At 35.6% G+C, this 20,888-nt stretch overlaps 2 protein-coding genes across 2 annotated transcripts; one reads left to right on the top strand and one right to left on the bottom strand.

The window, feature by feature from the left end:
- Nucleotides 1-1,638: 1,638 nt before the first annotated feature.
- On the bottom strand, nucleotides 1,639-12,034 carry slc35d1b (solute carrier family 35 member D1b). Its single transcript, XM_065277124.1, has 13 exons — nucleotides 11,780-12,034; nucleotides 8,057-8,090; nucleotides 6,965-7,051; nucleotides 6,443-6,510; nucleotides 6,127-6,198; nucleotides 5,978-6,046; nucleotides 5,598-5,700; nucleotides 4,510-4,602; nucleotides 4,332-4,399; nucleotides 3,805-3,883; nucleotides 3,631-3,713; nucleotides 2,187-2,239; nucleotides 1,639-1,862 (listed from the first exon to the last, which is right to left on the bottom strand). The coding sequence occupies exons 1-13, from the start codon at nucleotides 11,983-11,985 to the stop codon at nucleotides 1,852-1,854; spliced, it is 1,026 nt and encodes a 341-aa protein (XP_065133196.1). The 5' UTR covers nucleotides 11,986-12,034; the 3' UTR covers nucleotides 1,639-1,851.
- Nucleotides 12,035-14,960: 2,926 nt separating this feature from the next.
- Nucleotides 14,961-19,684, top strand: LOC135767443 (uncharacterized). The gene is made up of 3 exons (XM_065277163.1): nucleotides 14,961-15,084; nucleotides 16,193-16,442; nucleotides 16,927-19,684. The coding sequence occupies exons 2-3, from the start codon at nucleotides 16,316-16,318 to the stop codon at nucleotides 17,580-17,582; spliced, it is 783 nt and encodes a 260-aa protein (XP_065133235.1). The 5' UTR covers nucleotides 14,961-15,084; nucleotides 16,193-16,315; the 3' UTR covers nucleotides 17,583-19,684.
- Nucleotides 19,685-20,888: the final 1,204 nt, after the last annotated feature.

Genomic DNA, 20,888 nt, shown 5'->3' with positions numbered 1-20,888 from the left:
TTATTGGCCATTGGAGTCATGCACTCATTTAGGTGTCCATGTGCTGTGTTACATAAATTATTTGATGTTATTTGTTGAAGTGAGATATCGTGAGATAAACCCCTTTAGTACAGAGTAACAAGATCCCCTCTGCTTTGTCTGGGGGTACTTGTATTAATTTGCAATTGTAAAAATGTATATATTTCTTCTTATTAGAATATGTTTGTGACATTTAAAGACAATAAGATGCTAAACAACAGAGTTGATGGTACCCATTGACTTCCATAGTAAGAAGTAAAAATACTATGGAAGTCAATAGCCGTGTTTGCACTATCGGGCTTCAAGCGGGCGTGCCAGTGCCTGCCGAGGCCTGTGGCGTTTGCATTGTCACTTCCGGGGCATGATCCTGCTTCACTGGTGCTTCGTTGGGGCTTAAGGCCCGGCTTTTCTGGCCCGCCGAATACCTTGGGCCAGAGCGGGCTTCTCGGGGCTAGGGGAGTGGTAAAGGTCAAAGGCGGAGTTTATCTGAGTCTTTGGCAAGATGCGCATCCATCTGTCTGCAGATTTAAAACTTTAAAAATAATCGGGATCACCAGTAATTTACTGTTTAACGGAAGATGCCTGCTATGTTTGTACTTCGGACTGAAGAAAATGATCTGCATATGTAAAAAAAAAAGACGCGTTACAACGCCGAACTCGCCATGCTAAGGATCCAGCGCACACAGCTACCGGTTCGGGAGAAGTTTATAAAGTTTCGGGCACAGAACAAAGTGTTTAAAGTGCAACAATGCTGAGAAATTAAAGATGTGTGTTGGATCATCAGGGTTGGATCATCTAACCCTAACCCATCAACTGTGTGCTTAGCATCATTTATCAAAAAAACCTTCCGCGTTGTTTAACAAAATGAAACTCATACAGATTAAGAACAACATGTGGATGAGTAAATGATGACAAGATTTTATTTTTGGGGTGAACTATCCCCTTTACATGAGCTTAAGTGATGGTATTTGCTTCTTTAAATTATTTCAACTACAAATACACTGCAAAAAATGATTTTCAAGGAAAAATTTTTTAGTTTTTGTCTTGTTTTCAGTAAAAATATAAAAAAAATTCTTAAAGTAAGATGCTTTTTCTTGATGAGCAAAATGACCAAAGAAAATAAGTCAAAATTTAAGTGAATTTGTACATAAAACAAGCATAAACATCTGCCAATCGGGTAAGATTTTTTTTCTTGCTTACCCCATTGGCAGATTTTTTTGCTTATTTTATGCACAAAATCACTTAAATGTGATATTTTTGGTCTAAAAACTAGACTTAATTTCTTGGGTCGTTTTGCTTATCAAATTTTTTAATATTTTTACTGAAAACAAGACAAAAATACTACAATTTTTTTTCATGAAAATCATTTTTTATCAAGTTTTAAACCTAATTTTATAGTTTATTTTTATAATCGAGAATAAACAAACAATAATTTAAGATGTTATTACATTGATTTTTTTACTTTTAATTACATTATTCGCAAGGGATTGTGACAAGTTTGTGACGGGATTGTAGTACGAGTCATTCTTTGTCTCATAAAAAACAAAATCACAATTTTGTCAATATTCTTGCTTAGAAAATTGTCATTTGGCAAGTGAAATGATGTGTGATTCATCTCAATTGATTTGGTCCATTTATTTAGTAGATTTAAAAATAAAATAGATAAAATAGAACTTAATGGAAAAAACACTTTTGGATCCAAAGCTTCTTAAAAACTGCTTCACCATTAAGCTTAATATCATATAAGGCACTATAAAATGAGTCTGCTTGTGTCCTCTGCTGACTCCCTCCATCATTTGTAGAAATTGTGACCATCTGATCATGTTTATTTCATCAACTTGTTTCTGTTAAGAGAAAAACATTTTGTTGCATGTTAACCCAGTGGTTCTTAAACTTTTTAGGGTGCACCCCCCTTGTGTAGTGTGCTTTCCTTCGCGCCCCCCCAAAAACAATTCATGACATAAAACAATCTCAAACTTAGAATTTAAATTAAACAAAGTATATTAAATTATACAATGTTTTTCTGAAGTTTCATTACAAAAAATGTATGATAATTTAATGTATTTTTTAGAATGTCAAACAACTTGGGCCCCCCAGTATTAGTGTTATTAATGTTTAGGGCGTATTCTCATTTCGATTTGCATAGATGTGCAATTTACCATACTTACTTTTTTGCTCCTTAGTGAAAGTGATGTAAGAGTACACAAGACTGCCAGCAATGCTGTAGAGAAAACAAAATGAGCCAAAAGTTACTACATCAAGCCAACCAGTCACAAGTGAAGCAAATATTGTTGCTTATTTTTAAAGGAGACCACATGTTGAGGTCTTGGTAATTTAGGTAGTAAGAAAACAATCAACCGGTTCTTCTTATCAATATGTTGGTTGCAGGTGAAATAGGCAGGAATAAAGCCAAATTGTAATGGCAAAAAGCCAGAGTATTTCTAAAACTAAAAGTCTGGTGGGCCGTTCACAGTCAGCGATGGTGAGAAAATACCAACAGTGGTCCGAGAAAAGACAAACCGGCCACTGGGTGTTAGGTAGTTAGGGCACATTGATGTAGATGGGCAATAAAGGCTATTGCATGTCTTTTGAGCAAAGTAACAGCATAGCCTTCATTGCTGATGTACAGGGTTGTGAGCAAAGTGCATCACAATGGTTGTGGACCTCCATAAATGTACTATACTCTCCATGTTTACACAACAACAATGTACTAAAAAATGGAAAGCTTTTTTGAAAAATTTCACAAAAAAGAGCGAAGACAACTAAGAATGCTGTATTATGCAAAGGACCACACGCCTGCAGTGCACACATATGCATTCTTCTACGGAGCGATAAACTATACACTATATGAATATAAATGAATTTGAATTTAATTGAGCCAATCAGAGTGAATATGATAATCCCTGTCTGCTGTCACATGCTTGTTTTGGCAGCAGACAGAAAACCAAAAGCATATTAGGCAGATGGTCATCATGCATCAGTGTACATTTAATAGGATGCTAAGCTAAATATCACATTATTTGATATATTTAATTCTGTTAACTCTTTCCCCATCATTGACGAGTTATAACGTAAATTAAGAGAAAACATTTGCATTAAAAAACGTGTTTCTGAAAAAAAAATTATGTTAATCTGCAATACTGCGATTATCTAGATGGCGCACGCATCCAATTTATGAAAAACTGAACCAAAACGTTATTTACAAATTTTAATCTATGTGTATGTTTTGATAATCATTCTGAATCTGATCTCTAACAAAGTTTCTTCACAAAATGCAATTATTTAAGCTTTTTTCAATTTCTTTTAAAGAAAAATACCCATATTTAAGAGTTTATAAGCAGAGAAAAATATATATATAGGTTGAAAAGTTAGTTTTTTTTGGCCGGCAACTTTTTAAAAAATGGCTGGCGGGAAATGAATTAAGTGCACAAAGCAAAACATTTTAAATGATATAATAAAAATAAATAAATTCCTGAACTTGTATAAAAAGCACGTTTCCGGAGAAATATCCTCAATCTGGAGCAACGTTTGTGCTGTTTACATAGATCACTGAGTATTACAAATATCACATAATTTGTCAATTATCATTACAGCCTGATGTATTTTTTTTACCTGATGTTTAGGCCAATGAAGTTCAGCCAATTGAAGATATAATCTCCACCAAACACCATCCCAATGTATGTGACCAAGATATTCTGTTTGTTGAAAACCCACAGTTAACACTGTTTACCGTACTTTACTATATTCAGTTTTTAATCATTTATAAGACACTGGTAAATTACCAACCTTGATACAGCCGACAATGGTAGTTGTTAAAGCAGAGTTATAATGGGTACATAACATAATCGAGTACATGAGAATGAACCTGCCGAAACAACATACGACTTCTATTAAGACAATCCAAGATTTTAAATTGATACAATACACAAATATATTTTTAGCTTGGGTTATGGTTAAGGGTTAGGCTAAAAAGATATTGGGACTTGTCACAGCACTTATGCAGTGTTTGCCCCTTTGCTTATTGAATTGCTTCTATTGCTCTCCTCATTTGTAAGTTGCTTTGGATAAATATAAATGCATTTAAAGTAAAAAATGAACTTTGATGTAACAGACTTAATAAATATATAAATATTGAAAATCTAATTACATTTAAATTATTAACTTATATTTATTTATATGTATATATTTATTTTAAATATTAATACAAATATTATTAATTTATACCAATTGATTTATTAATATTAATATAATATTAAAATATTTTTCATTTTAATGAATATTGATTAAGTACATAGTAATCAAAACACTCTTACCCCATGATACATGATAACACAAACTGAAAGATAAAGAAAAAATCGGCCCAACCATCGTATTCCAAAGCCTGAAAATATTTAATGCAAAAAATGTACATACAGTGCCTGTAACTTTTTGAAACAAGTGTTATTAAGCTTAAAGAGTAAAATCATTGGAGGATGTTTATTCAGTTCTTACTTTCTGGAGATCTCCAGTGAAGTGTGCCAAAACAACAGTGGGAACAACCATGAATAATGCATTATAATACAGCAGCCCATATTTTCCCAGTTCCTGAAAAGCAGAGGAAAATCTCATGAAATAAGAGAAAGATGAGCAACCTTTAACCAGAAAAATGTTCTTTCGGGTTTAGTGACAAAACAATAACATCATTTTATTTTTTATATGAATGTTGCACAAATGCAAGAGTTTAGACATTTTTGTAAATGTTTTTGTGTTTTAAGTTCGCCCAAAAATGAAAATTCTGTCATCATTTTCTCATCCTCATGCTGTTATAAACCTGTATGAATTTCTTTTTTCTGATGAACACACAAGAAGATATTTTAAGAAATGATGGTAAGCACACAGCTGATGGTAACCATTGACTTCCATAGTAGGAAAACAAATATGATGGAATTCAATGTGTACCGTCAACTGTGTGCTTACAAAAATATCTTTTTCATCATTTATTACAATACTTCCATACTATTTGTTTTCCTACTATGGAAGTCAATGGTTACAATCAGCTGTTGGCACGAACTATCCCTTTAAGTACATTATTTGTTTTTGTATACTTATAGCAGTGAATATTATATAACAGATTATAATTTGTTACTGTTACAATCTAGTGTTGCAATTGTGCAAGATTGTGAAAACAAAATATGTAAAGTACTTTGTTGATACTTTAGACACATAGGATGCTTCACAAAAAAGTTTGTTTATATGTTTAATGTTGTTTATTTCAAGCATTTTGCACTTACAACAGTTTTTTATGGATTTAGGATATTTCAGATTTTTCTGTATCTTTATGATGATGGGATCAGATCTCCATGTGTGCCATACCGGTTTTCGTATAGAAAAATCTTACTTTTTATAACAGTTAATGAAAATGATATCTACATTAACATTTCCTACTGAAAAGCAAAGATTATTTGTTGATAAAGCATCTAATGTGTCTAAAACTTTGTCACAGCACTGTATAAAACATCACGATTTACCAATATAGTCAAAAAAACATTTAAGCATGATATGATGAATATTCATGCTGGGTTCTCTGAGGGTCAAATTACCTTTGAGTCCAGTTTTTGTTTCATGTAAACCCCGTTAGCAGCCGTCAGAATGTTATTAAGTGTTATGAAAATGTATCCATGGAGGTCAAATGCTAGATCTGTACTGTCAAAGTTAATAAAATAAAAAACATTTCATTAATGTGAATTTTTCAAGCAAACATAAATGTACACTATTGTCATAACCTTCGGTGAACCCATGGCTTCGGCTATGTTTATGAATACATACAATACATTACATAATACATACAATTCAATGTAACGATAAATAAATATTCCAAAAGAGGTGCAGGAAAATATGAAGAAGAGCAAGGAAAGAGTGGCACAGTGCAGCTCAGCAGAGAAAACAAATGCTGATAAAATGCATGGCATGAACAGCTTACCTCGCAGCTATAAATGCTCCTAAGATCATGGTGAATACTGTTGCCTTTATTGACCATGAAAACTTCTTTCTACATATAGATGAAAAACATACATTAGCATATAAGTAGAGTTGCTCAGTCTACTAAAAACACTAAGTATACAGACATACTTGAGCAGGTAACCCTCAAACATCATTGTGAATAAGATCGAGAATCTTCTCAGCACAGTAAACATTGGCAGACTGCAAAAGAAAAACATACAGTGTTTAATGTTATTATTTTTTATTTATAACAACAACATCAACAACTCCTATTACTGTGGCTGCATCTCCATCAGCTCCCTTGTTCAGTAGTAAGGGCACTGATAAGGGCACTTAATCTCTTAAGGTCTACTTCCAGTGCACTGAAACGTTAGTTCCCTAACAATTCCCACAATGCAATGCAAAAACCAGTGAGAATCAATGGTCCCTATTTTTTAACACTTACTTGAGTTGTTGTGTCCCAAAAAGGCCTGTCAGTTGATTTCCTACATACAGTAAAGGGAGTGGAAATACCTATGTAATAAAGAATAAATTCATTAACGGTTCCCACTTCTCGCTCTCACTTGACGTGCAGGACATGCGTGCTTTACTGGAGGTTAAGGCCCATAAAAGGAATATGGGGTCAGACGGATACCCCCGTTCAAAAAAAACTTTCCTAAACTTGTAAGAAAAAGGAGGCGTGAGTTTGGCCCAGAAATAATGTTTAGCATGAGGGTTACAACTCTTAAACTGTGTTAATAAGTCAGAATGCATGAAATAACATTACCCCCCCCCCCAAATAAAGGCCACTAACTTGAACCTTCTGTTATCTAATGTAATTATAACATATAGAGAGATATTCCAGGTGGGTTCAATGTACAACACAATGACACTTTAGGCATTTGCATCTCTGAATAAAATATACATCACATTAAAGTCTCTAATGTCACATCCACAGACAAATTTGACAGTTAAGCTACTCACTTACCTTATGTAGGACATTTCTATCGAAATCTGGGAAATCTATCACATTTAATGACTTTGCCCCTCGCAACACAATAACAGTTGCCAACATCTGTACATAAAAAAAATGTAGTTACTGTCTTTAAGTACAATGTGACTCTTATGAAATCATACATGAACAACAACCACCTAGTGTTATAACTAGGGCTGTCAAAAGATTAATCGCGATTAATCGCATCCAAAATAAAAGTTTGTGTTTACATAACATATGTGTGTGTACTGCGTATAATTATTATTTATATATAAAAACACACCCAATCATGTATATATTTAAGAAAAAAAAATTATATTTATATATAAAATATTTATATTTATATATAATATAAATTATAGAAATGTATATACAGTATTTAAATGCAAATATTTCTTAAATATATACATGAATGTGTGTGTATTTATATATACATAATATTTATACACAGTACACACACATATGCTATGTAAACACAAACTTTTATGTTGGATGCGATTAATCACGATTAATCTTTTGACAGCCGTAGTTATAACTGTTCAATAATACATTAACAAACAAGCAAATATGTACTTCATGATAGATTAGTTTGTGATTAGTAGGGATGCACCGATACCGATACTGGTATCGGCCTCGATACCACATTTTCTAAAGTACTCGTACTCGTTAAAAGTCCCCCGATACCAGGGATCGATACCACGGTCTGAGAAATGCCTATGTTTGAATTATATGTTTAAATTATATGACTAAAGCTGTTACCTGTAAATTTAAATCATGTTTTTTTATAAAGTACTCGGTATCGGTATCGGCAAGTACTGAAATGCAAGTACTCGTACTCGTATTCCAAAAAAGTGGTATCGGTGCATCCCTAGTGCACCCTTGTTCAGTAGTAGTAACCTTAGTAGTACATGCCTTAACTTACTACTATCATATTTAAATAAAGAAACAATTTAGGTTATAGTTCATTATGATTCATGTACTATAAAATGTATTATAAAGTCCAACAAAGTGAACTCTTATCGGCTGTTAAAGGTTTCAGTATCGCTTCCATTAGTAAAATGTTTTAGATGGGTAAATGTGTCTTACTTGGCCAATTCCCACGGATAAAGAGGATGGAAATCTGGAAACACAGTAAGGTTAGGATTTTTCTTACTTTGGTTATTTAGTTACTTAGGTTATGTGTTATGAGAAGTGCACATATGGATGGGTTGACAGCCTGTTCTCCCTCTCTTTCAGACACGCATACTGCACATAACCCTAACTTTGGTAACAGAAATTAACACTAACAGAATTGACACCGACGAGTTCGGACAACAGGAAATCATTATTTTTTTTAGCTATACAAGATATTTCTATAGAAAATACATTGTTCTGGCCTGTAAGATCTTTTCACCTGCTTACAGATGTGCTACTATATGGAATGTTTTTTTGGTCTTTTTTAAATTAATTAATTAAATTATAAAATAATTAATTAAATTATAAAATAAAAATAAAATTGCAAAATATGTCCCAAATTTGAAAATTAAATGCTAAAATAAAAATTAAAACATTATTTCATTTTCATTTTTAACGTGATGAAGCATCATTCCGGCCAAATTAAAAAATTAAATTAAATTGATGATTTGACATTTCATTTTCAATATAATCTTGAGTCAAGACTGACAATATTAAAATAAAAAGGCAAGCTTGAAAAGGAATCTGTAAATAAATTTTTTTAAAGGCTTTTTATTCATGACCAAGCAATAATAGGGACAAAATTAAAATGTAAAGTTCAGTTTTAATTTTATGTTCTGTTTAAATTATTTGTTTTCATTTTCTTTTTCGTTTTCATTTTCATTTTCAACTTGTATGCAAATTCAATGTTAATCAATGGGTGGCGTTTACTTGCTTAAAGAAAGGGGATTGGCTGAAGCAGCGTTTCCAACTCAGCGACTGTGTTGCTAAAATAGCGACTTTATTGCTACATCTAGCGACTTTTAGGCCCATTTAGACAAACTTAGCGAATGTTTGGATGAATGTTAGCTTCACATCTGTACAGATAGGCTACTGTACGCTTGTACTGGCCCACGAGTGCCGGGTGGCGCTGTCCCGGTGAAATGTGCGTCTGGTGTCTCTGTGCATGGAGCTGGGCAGTGTAGGAGCTGACGCGTGGATGGGATTCGCGTACATTGTTTACATTTCAAAGGAGGAACAAACAATAAAAAGTGGCTGGTCCGCTGTTATATATGTGCGTATTTTCACACATCTGGTCCGGTGAGGCGTCAGTTTAACGAGCTGATACACCGACCAGTCACTTACTTTTAAATGAACATTATCTGTTTATTTAGCCTATGTGTTGTCTGTACAAGTATCAGAACTTGCGTCCTCTGTGAAATGCGAGTCTCTCGGAGTCTTCTGTGTACACTGCACTGGACACAACATACAGTTCTTCTGACCATAGCTGAAGCGTGGAAGACGAGCTACGCACGTAAGGGCTGTGATGATATCACAGTAATTCTGCATCACTGCTGTAATAAGATGCCAGCTGCGGTGATGTCACGGCCGCAACCTTATAAAGCGCGTCATGCCCAAGTGCTCTGATTTCTTGAACTGTACCAACTCACTCCCTGGTTTTAAACCCCTGCGCGAATAACAACATCTCTGCAAGAAAATGTCAGAGCCATGCCCATGAAATTTCATGTGCAAGGAGTCCGAGCCACGCGCATATTAAGCTTTCTCATTCAAGGAGAAGCACTGTGCTGGTGATGATAATGACAGCATAATAATAATTTAAAACTATAATGGGCAAACATGACAACTATCGTTATGAAGGCAGGAGCGCGTATACTGACAGCACAACTCGTTATTTGGTTGAATGCTGTGCTTATATCTGGAGCTACTGTAAGCGAATTTCTGAAAGCAATGATTGGAGTATCCATAAGTTTTGCGCAGTTATTTACGTAATGATGCAATTGTCGATTTCGTTTTGTATCCACTTTGAGAAAATTTAATTAAACATACTAACAATAATAACATTAAATAATATTTATTTTCGATATCTTTTGAGTTTAATATCAATTATGGAACAGTTTTTGTCATTGTTTGTAACCCATTTTTTGTACAATAAATTATTAAAAGTTGCAACATGTTTGGAGAAGTGTGTTTCTATTCACGGAGAGTTTACCGAAAATGAATGTCTAAAGAAATAGGAATCAGGTTTTGCACAACTCATCAGAAACAATCTTAAACTCTGCATGTTCTTTCTGCAGGTTTTCAGGTTGTTATTCTATGAAATGTATTGTATAAAATGGGTTATAAACGATGACATAAAAGGTCTATAAATCATTGTATATTCAAAAGATATAAAAAACAGAAGTTAACATATAGAAATACATATTATTTCACATTGTTATTGCTAATATAATTTGTTGTTTTAATAATATGGGGTGGGTTGTTGTGCTAACAGTCTAACCGCGTGATTCTGTTGCTTCTTCACCACGGTAAAATAAAATCCCGTATGGTCACAGCCCTAGACCACTTACAAATACCACAAAGGCTGAAGGTCTGCTCTGCCAGAGTGCCCGCTGCAAAAGTAAGTGACTGGTCACTCATGTCCATTTTCATGAAATGCATACAAATAACACGCAGTGTGATTATAGTGCTATATATACGCCACTTTTGCGAGCATTTGATACTCCAGTAACGGATTTTGGCATAATTATGTATTGCACGATAATCACACTGTGCTATGTGTATGCATTTGATGAGAATGGCTGACGCCTCACCGGATCAGATGTGTGAAAATACGCACATATATAACAGCGGACCAGCCACTTTTTATTGTTTGTTCCTCCTTTCAAATGTAAACAATGAACGCGAATCTCATCCACGCGTCAGCTCCTACACTGCCCAGCTCCATGCACAGAGACACCAGACGCACATTTCACCGGGACAGCGCCACCCGGCACTCGTTGGCCAGTACAAGCGACACAGTACCCTATCTGTACAGATGTGAAGCTAAGATTCATCCAAACATTCGCTAAGTTTGTCTAAATTGGCCTAAAAGTCGCTAGATGTAGCAATAAAGTCCCTATTTTAGCAACACAGTCGCTGAGTTGGCAACGCAGCGTTACCCAATCCCCTTTTTTGAGCAAGTAAATAAACGCCACCCACTGATTAACATTAAATTTGCATACAAGTTGAAAATGAAAATGAAAACGAAAAAGAAAATGAAAACAAATAATTTAAAGAGAACATAAAATTAAAACTGAACTTTACATTTTAATTTTGTCCCAATTATTGCTTGGGCATGAATAAAAACCCTTTTAAAAATGTTTTTACAGATTCCTTTTCAAGCTTGACTTTTTATTTTAATATTGTCAGTCTTGACTCAAGATTATATTGAAAATGAAATGTCAAATCATCAATTTAATTTTCTTTTTTAATTTGGCCGGAATGATGCTTCATCACACTAAAAATGAAAATGAAATAATTTAATATAATGTTTTAATTTTTATTTTAGCATTTAATTTTCAAATTTGGGACATATTTTGCGATTTTATTTTTTATTTTATAATTTAATTAATTATTTTATCATTTAATTAATTAATTTAAAAAAGACCAAAAAAACCTTCCATACTACTAACTATGACCAAGCTATTTAAGTCACAGCAAAGGTGAGCAACAGCTGAAAGCCTCTTGCGAAACATGATGTCACATAACGCAATGAGCTTTTAGACGATCTCGCAACAAATATCGCGTTATCTGGTTAAAATGAAATAAAACCTGCATGCACTGAATGAGATGATATGAATATTTATTTATTTTTACCTGTAGTTAGTGAGAACACTCTTGTTAACGACAACAATGAGGAAAGAAGAGACTCCATAGAAAACTGCAGCCATTAGCTTTAAAAATAACGTAGATGTCCCGGTGACTTCTCCTCGCGACACATTATCATCTGTGGCGTTATTGTAAGTAGATCTCTTGTGATAACGAGTTTGTTTAGTCGACATGCTTTCTTCACATTTGCACATACAGGACGAGGAGCAACCGACGTAGATCCAACCTCCTTATACATGAGGATTTCCCGGTCTCTGAACTTTTAAAGGGACAGTAGATCGTTAAAGGGACAGTTCACCCAAAAATGAAAATTCTGTCATCATTTACTCACTCTGATGTTGTTACAAACCTGTATACATTTCTGTGTTCTGGTCAACACAAAGGAAGATATTTTGAGAAATGTTTTTAAACAAACCGTTCATGAGCCCCATTCAAATCATTTCCATAGTATACTTTTTCCTAAAGTATACTAGGAAGTTTATGGGACTCATGATTGAAGTGCCTTGAGCATTTTTCTTTTAAAATCTTCTAAATGCGAACATTATTTTATAATCATGCAAAATTGGCAGTTTTACTAACAACAATAAAGTGTACTGATAACAACTTAAAAGCAAATAAAAAATGTTAAAAGTGCTAAAATATTATTATAATAAAACAACAACTTACATTCCAGTCTGTCTTGGATTATGGTGATATTTTATACATGCATTCACTCCCCCAGTGTCTTCATGCTTTTGACACGGTATTTCATGGAGCCTTAAGATTCATCACAAACTTAAAATCTCTCACTCATCACTGTTTGCTGTATTCTCGGTCGAGTGGTTGTTAAATCCCTTTCCGATTTTGACAAGAAAAATAAAAACTTCTCATCTTGCTCTGGTCGTGTGACGCGCAACCTTACGTATTGTGTAAGCACGTCGAAAGGTCATGCATCACAAATGTGAAACAAACACATTTAAATTATAAACTGACACAAAGACATTCATTAATATCATTCCACATACAACAATGTTGGAACAGTTATCTACACTTGTTAACACTGGAGTGGTAGTTTTGCATACGTCATGCGGGACCTTTCAACATTCAGACTAGCAGCGACCAGCAGTAGCAGAGCGACGTGATCTCATTGATTTCAATGGAAGCTTCAATGGAAACTTCCGGCGACAGGAGCAACAGTGACCGTTGGCAACTGGATGGGGCTTGTCCAGTCGCGCGACAAAGTTAAGAAATGTTTAACTTTATGCAAATTATGAGTGACTTTCGGGAGTGACTACCATTGAGAACAAAACAGTGTAGTTCACGTCATCTGTTTCCTATCAGTTACTGGAGAGTACTCATTTGTTTATGACAACCAGATATAAAAACCAGATAAGCAACAAAGTCGCTTATAATGTGAATGTACCTTCAAAGCGGCGATATAGTTTTTTTCCACGTCCGTTTTATTTTTCTTGACAAAAATAACAATCGTTTTGCTAGATAATTTAGATAAGCCTAGTTTGGAATTATTTAGAGCCATTTGACGCTGTGTTGAAACTGCAATTTTAAACCGCATAAACTGTTGAGGTCCAATTAAATTGGTCTATTAAATTGAGAAAAATCCTGGAATGTTTTCCTCAAAAATCTTAATTTCTTCTCGACTGAACAAAGAAAGACATCAGCATTTTGGATGACATGAGGGTGAGTAAATTATGAATTTTTTTTTGAGTATTCCTTTAAAATCTCAGGAGGTACTTCAGGAAATTACTTCGGTCAAGAGGGTTTGGCTGACTAAAACATTAGAAAAGCCCTGAGTTATAATGAAAGGTTCAGGCTTGATAGGCAAATTAAGTCTTAGTTCTCTAAATGATTTATGTCTTTAGAATTCAGTAAGATATTCATCACAAATATATAAGGATTTATAAGAATATTTAAAAACAATATGTTTAATTAAAATAATTTGTTTCTTATACTTTCTTATTTCCTTGCCTTATTGTAATTGTCTGTATATGCACAATAAAAAAGTTTCTTATTTCCTTAAAGGGGACATATCCCAGATTTTTTCCATGTTTAAGTGCTATAATTGGGTCCCCAGTGCTTCTATCAACCTAGAAAGTGTGCACAAGAACCACTCAGTAACTTAGTTTTGGTAAATCAATCTCTGCAAACATGTGAAAAATAGGTAATTGAAACTTGGTTCCCCTTGTGATGTCAGAAGGGGATAATACCGCCCCTTAATCTGCACTCTCCAACCACAGCACATCAACTCATTTGCATTTTAAAGGGAAAACAAAACACCACATTTTTGCTATAAAGTGTAAATTCAAAAATTTTATAAGAAATTATCTATATGGTATTTTGAGCTAAAACTTCACAGATGTAGTCTGTGGACACCAAATATTTTATTTTACATAGTCTTGTGAAATGTCCCAATTAACGTTGATGCCCCGCACTCCAGAGCAGTAGGTGGCGGAAGTGCACAACACGTTCGCTTGCCAACCGCCACAAAACTCGAAGAAGAAGACGAGCCTGACAAATTGCTGCGTCCGAAAACTCAAGGCAGTGACTTGTTGCCTCGCTGCCTCATGAGGAAATGACTTCGGAGGCATGAAGGTAGCTCAGAGAAAGACTTTCGGACACACTTCTAAGGCAGCGTGTTTGAAATTTAAACAGAGAGCGCCTTTGTGATAACTAATCACATATTTGAAAACTGCAATACTAATTTCTCGCTAGAAATGCAATTAAAAGGTGTGTAATGTGAAAATATACCTTTATTTACACTAAATTGGTGGTCCAGTCGCGTCCTAGGCCGCCATTTTATTTTTTCGAACTCGACCGGACTCGACCAATCACATTCTTAATGTACGTCCACGCATAGGTATCTCAGGAGACAGGAAGTAAACCAAACATTGAATTCGGACATGCCTTGCTGCCCTGGAAAGCTGCCTCAGAAGGCAGCAATTTAGAGTTTTCGGACACAGCCAAAAAATATGGGTGTTGAACTGTCTATGGTGTTGAAGCATTCAATTTGATAAATATATTGAAAGAACAAGAAAAACAAAGTAGTATATATGGTTCTATAATAAAATATATTAAAGAAATAGGAGTATTTGATAGAATTTAACATTTTATTTTTATTTATTTTTTTTATGCGAATGTCATATGCCTACCAGTGCTTCACACTCCAGTCCAGTTGGTGGCGGTAAATGCACCATAAGTTGGTTTGCCATCCGCCATAAAAAGTCAATAGAAGAAGAAGACGAGCCTGACAAAACAAACGGAGAAATAGGTTGTAAGAAAGATCATTTTTAAGACAGGTTAGTGTATTGTAAAGATGTTAATATGAGATTTTTCCACTTTCCGATTTACTACAAATATTATTTACTATACAAATATAAACGAATGTAGCCTTGGTCAGCAGCACTTGTTATAGTTTTTCCTTACCTTCACATTAAGCAGCTGCCAGTACCCACCTAAGTCACTTTCCCCAAGGGATGAACGATATTACTAAATATATATACATATATCCTAATTAATTATCGGCATCAGGCAATACGGACAATTACGCCAATGTCATTTGCCGACATAAAGACGTGTTGATTGTTTACTTCAGCTCACTCGTTTTTATGGAGTGCTAGGAAGGTAGGCATGCCAACCGCTTAGTATAATACAGAATCGTCCCGTAATTAAGACATCAAAGCATCGTTACATGTTAAAGCTTTAACTACGGAACGCAGTTTGTATCAAAGTGACTTGTCTGCCGCCGCAGTAGTATAAATTTCTATTGTTCAGCTGAACACAAAGGTAGATGACAATTTTTTTTGGTGAACTATCACTTTCAGCCATGTATCAAAATAATAGCTTATCTCCTAATTAAAGGTTGGGGTTCTGTTATTGGATGAAAGATGTCGGTGATCATTCTCACGAGTCGTGATAAGCAGTTTTGCTGTTAGGCTTGTTCTACGTCACGTGGTGCCAGAAGAACCGACAGGCAGATGACATCAAAACTAATTTCGATAGCAGTCTCCTCTGCATGATATCTTGAATTGCTCTCCCAGGATTTTAATGTTATCTCCTTCTCGGTTTTTGTGGCACAACATGAAGTTGAACAAGCCTGTTGTAGCATTCAATAAACGTGACACGAAAGGTCACGTATGGGACAAATCAATTAGGGCCGAAACACGGGACGTCCAGACTAATGCAAAGAGAGGTTTGGCAGCCGATCTGTAATTATCTTTGAATATGTTCAATTTACACAGTAGAATTAGCTCAGTGTAACAGTTCAAATGTACTTGTTGTTGTTGTTTTTTTTTTTTTTTTGCTAAGTTTGGGCCAAAAAGCAGTTTGTTTATGTTTTTTGCTGCTGAAACAATCTATATAAATGTACAGTTGGTAATATATATATAATGTATTGATTTTTTGCAGGTCGGTTTCTTCGAACCACACACAGATCAAGATTTGCACCTTCAGTAAACCAATTTTTAAATAAATACAGGAATAATTCCTATTATTCTACAAGTGAAGGAGCCACCTCATCCAAAAGTAGAAATGGCACAAAGTGATAAATCAACTATGACACAGTCCTGTCAAAGTATAATCATAAAAGAGGAGAGTGAAGATATGACTGTCACAGACCCATGCAGAGAAATAAATGAAGACATTGAGGAACAAACAGGTTGGTGTTTATTTTTCATTGATGAAATGTTAAAATCAGGTCTAGTGCCGGGGCATACATGCCGGGGGGCATTCTTATGCTGACAGGGGGGCCAACCAATAGATTATTTGAGAGACAATGTAAGAAGTGATTAAAAAAAAACACTGACGGTTTACTGTTAGTAAAGTTTGTTTGAATAGCGCACATCTTTTATAGCTTTTATTATAATAAGATCTCCTTATGACATCATAAGGAGAGCCAAATTTCAATGACCTATTTTTTCACGTGCTTGTAGAGAATGGTTTACCAAAACTAAGTTACTGGGTTGTTCTTTTTCACATTTTCTAGGTTGATAGAAGCACTTGGAACCCAATCATACCACTTGTCAGATTTTCATGCCATGGCCCCTTTAATGTTGCTTATATTGATGTTATGGTCTCGAGAACATCAGAATGAAAGAACAAAATAATTTGTCATAAAAATATATACTTCTGTTTAATTTTAGACCGGGTGGAACTGGAGGAAACCTCAGCATCAGGAACATCATATAACTCCATATTTCCAGAAGAATCTTCAGTTGAAATGAATCTTCAGAAGAAAAGCCCGCACGAAACAGAAGACCAATCTTTAACTTGCCCTCACTGTGGAAAGGGATTTAGTAGAAAAGCAAACCTTACGTCGCACATAAGAATTCACACCGGAGAAAATCTTTCCACTTGTCCTCAGTGTGACAAAAGTTTTACAAGCCCAGGAAAACTTCGAGATCACATCAAAATTCACACCGGAGAGCGCACAGCCACGTGTCTTGAGTGTGGAAAGAGCTTTCGAAGGAAAGCAAAACTTATTGAACACATGAGGACTCACACTGGAGAGCGCCCATACCCATGTCCTCAGTGTGGAAAGAGTTTCACACATAAAAGTTATCTTCGAGTCCACATAAGGATTCACACCGGAGAGCGCCCATACCAGTGTCCTCAGTGCGATAAAAGTTTCACACAAAAAAGTAGTCTTGATTTCCACGTGGCAATTCACACTGGAGAGCGCCCGTACCAATGTCCTCAGTGTGAACAGAAATTACCATGCAAAAGCTCACTCAGAAGTCACCTAAGACTTCACAATGGAGAGCTCCTTTACCCATGTCCCAAAGAGGTCATCGGATAGGTATGATTTATTATGCCAAAATTCATACATGACTGGATCTTTCGTGCATTGACACTAAACTTACAAGTTGTCCCAATCATGATCCGAGGGTACTTGCGCAGTTTCACAACCTTCTGGTCAAAAGATATAAAAACTGATATTTTTGGATAAAACTTTTGACAACTTTGGTATATAATCATGAGGTGGTCTCTTTTAAATCTTTAGGTCAAACAGTGCCCAGTGTGTTTTGGTCTGCTGTTTTGGGTGTCGTCCATTTTGATTTATGTTGTTAAAGGTGCTCTAAGCGAATTGAAGCGTTTTAGACCATAAAACATTTTTTGTTACATACCGGAAACATCTCCTCACTATCTGCTTGCTGCCTGTCCGCTGATCAAACTGTAAAAAAACGCGATCTCTGTAGATAGCCCAGGCTTCACAAACGGCAATATCAACAAATGGCCAAACCTAGCCAGCACAAAACAAAACAAAGTATTCCAGCCAATAAACGGCAAGAAGGATTTGGGGGTGGGGGTTGGGCGCGTTCATGAAAGCACGGAATGGAGGGGGAGGAGTTAGCTACGCTCTGTCTGTTTGAAAACAGTTCAAACATCAACAGGAAGTGACGTCGCACATTATTCGCTTAGAGCGCCTTTAAATGCATGCATTGTACAAATTCAATTGTGTATAACTTATGTAATAATTGTGCATGTTAGTATGCTTAGAGTGGCGAGATAGGAGTAACTGCAAAAGCGCAGAACCAGACATCATGAAAGTCTGAGGATAAGCCTAAGGGGTTGTGTACACCAAACCTTTTAAACGTGGCTGAAAGGACTGGAGGACACTGATTGCCAGCTGTTTTTCAGCTGACCACTTTGGTAGCTGTGATACTTGAGCTGTGAGCTGGTTGGTTGTTGTTATACTTGTTCCGCCCCTCCTCCACTGTGATTGGACCGCCGTGTGAGAACTGACATTGACGAGCGGAGCTTTTCATCCAAAGTTGAATCTCTTTCAACTCTCGACGCTCAGCGCCGAGCACGGAAAAACTGCCGAGCGCCGGTTTTCAGCACGGAAAAAAACACACAGTTTCCATTGGAAACAATTAAAGGGGCCATGTCACAAGACTTTTTTAAGATGTCAAATAAATCTTTGGTGTCCCCAGAGCACATATGTGAAGTTTAATCTCAAAATACCATGTAAATAATTTATTATAGCATGCTAAAATTGCCACTTTGTAGATGTGTGCAAAAATGTGGCGTTTTGCGTGTGTCCTTTAAAATGCAAATGAGCGGATGAAGTGCAAACACTGATCACAATGATGGTGGTTTGTTGAAATTGAAACTTGTGCTGTGAATTATTTTCTTTGTCTTTCCCTCTCTGCACTAAATGACAGTGCTGTGATTGGATAGTGCAGATTAAGGGGCAGTATTATTATAATAAGAGCTCCTTGTGACATCATACGGAAAGCCAAATTTCAACAACCCTTTTTTTGCACATGCTTGCAGAGAATGGTTAACAAAAACTAAGTTACTGGGTTGATCTTTTTTTACATTTTCTAGGTTGATAGAAGCACTGGGGACCCAATTATAGCACTTAAACATGGAAAAAGTCACATTTTCATGGCATGGCCCCTTTAAAAACACGCGCCGGCTGCGAGTGTAAAAGCTTTGGTGTGCACGGCCCCTAACAGTCTGAGGGCGAAAGTGGACGGAATAGCAGTGTGTGCCCGCATAGCTTATTTATTTATTTTGTTTTTTAATTTATTTATTTTCTAAGTTTGAATTTTGTATTTTTAATTATTTGTTTTTTAATTGTAATTACATTTATTTATTTGAAGCAGGTACAGCTAGTGTGTTATCTTTTGATATTTAAGAGGTAAAAAAACGACTTTATTAAAATTAATCATTTTTGTTTTTTTCACTCCACAATAGACGGGTTGCCTGTTTACAAACATTACAGGGTGCGCGCGCATCCAGGAGGCAGAAAGCCCGCTTGGTGAGCGCGCGCAACCAGTGATGATGTCGCCGAGCTACCCAACTATAGAATTGTCCTTTGAGAAAAAGAAACGTTTTTCTTAGTTTAGTTGTGATATGGAGTATTAAAAATGCTTCTTCAATAAAATCAAATGCTCAAGCTTTGTTTTTATTATTATATTTTTTTAAGATTTGTGTTCAATTTATATTATTGATCATTTATGAGACAACAAAACAAATGGATAATAAATTATACATTTAACTTTTAGGGCCGTTTTCCAGGACCACCCCTAAACCTTTTACAGTCTCTCTCTCACACACACACACACACACACACAGAAAAAGTCTCTCAATCACTCTGAAAATAAAATATAATTGCATCTCTTATAACGTAAATATATATTTTCAAGTAAATCTTTTTAATAAATTGCTTAATAATAACATGGTTTTAAACTTTTAAGTTATAGCGTTGACGCTGGTAGTGACGATTCTCAGACCAATCAGTGATCTACAGTGTTTTCGCCTCACATTTTGGTATCAGTTCGGGTCGCTTGGCACCCCAACCGAAGTGGTACTAAAAATAGTATTGGGTACTATGTACTGCACCCAGTGGAAAAGCCCCTAAAAGTAAGCTGACCCAAACCAAACCGTGGTGAACTATGCAATGGAAAAGCGCCATTAGTACATGTTAACGATATGCAAAAGGTACAAACCCCAAAGTAAATGATGATGCGAGTTATCGTTTCCAAAGTAAATCTCTTTTCTGGGACTACAGCAGGAGTGGGGAACCCTTGGTCCTGGAGGGCAACTGTCCTGCAGAGTTTAGTTCCAACCCTAATCAAACACACCTGCATTTCATTTCCAAGTAATCCTGAACATAGATATAAAGGCTAGATGTCTCGTCCGCGCTGCTGGCCAATTAAGTGGAACGTCCGCATTTTGGCGGCCATCTTACCACAGGGCGCTCGCTCACTCGTAGCATTGAGTTTTAATGATGCAGGTACTTTTAAATGACCATAACCTGCTTAATTTTTTACCGATTTTCAAATGGTTTGGTTGTTATAAACGTCAAAGATGTACCTATGACACTGCATACCTATACTAAAAATAAATAAAAAATTCATGAAACATGTTAAAGCATCCAGAATTATATCCACGTTAATAACGTTTGTAAAAAACCAAACCGTTTGAAAATCGGTAGAAAATTGAGCAAGTTATGGTCATTTAAAAGTACCTGCACCATTAAACTCAATGCTACGAGTGAGCGAGCGCCCTGTTGTAAGATGGCTGCCAGGTGATGCCGTAAGGGACTCGGCCGTAAGACTTCTAGCCTTTATACATATCTATGATCCTAAAG

This window comes from Paramisgurnus dabryanus, chromosome 6 (genome assembly GCF_030506205.2).
Source record: "Paramisgurnus dabryanus chromosome 6, PD_genome_1.1, whole genome shotgun sequence".
In the NCBI taxonomy this organism is placed as follows: Eukaryota; Metazoa; Chordata; class Actinopteri; order Cypriniformes; family Cobitidae; genus Paramisgurnus; species Paramisgurnus dabryanus.
This window is presented reverse-complemented; position numbering and strand designations above follow the sequence as displayed.

Bases quoted from the DNA above. Each gene is read 5' to 3' on its own strand.
- slc35d1b (XM_065277124.1), bottom strand. From the start codon at position 11,985: ATGTGCAAATGTGAAGAAAGCATGTCGACTAAACAAACTCGTTATCAC. The intron at 4,400-4,509 runs GTAAGAACTGAA...AAATATTTTCAG, and splicing joins TCACTGGAGATCTCCAGAAA to GCTTTGGAATACGATGGTTG. The intron at 3,884-4,331 runs GTAAGAGTGTTT...TTGTTTCGGCAG, and splicing joins GTGTTATCATGTATCATGGG to GTTCATTCTCATGTACTCGA.
- LOC135767443 (XM_065277163.1), top strand. From the start codon at position 16,316: ATGGCACAAAGTGATAAATCAACTATGACACAGTCCTGTCAAAGTATA. The intron at 16,443-16,926 runs GTTGGTGTTTAT...GTTTAATTTTAG, and splicing joins AGACATTGAGGAACAAACAG to ACCGGGTGGAACTGGAGGAA.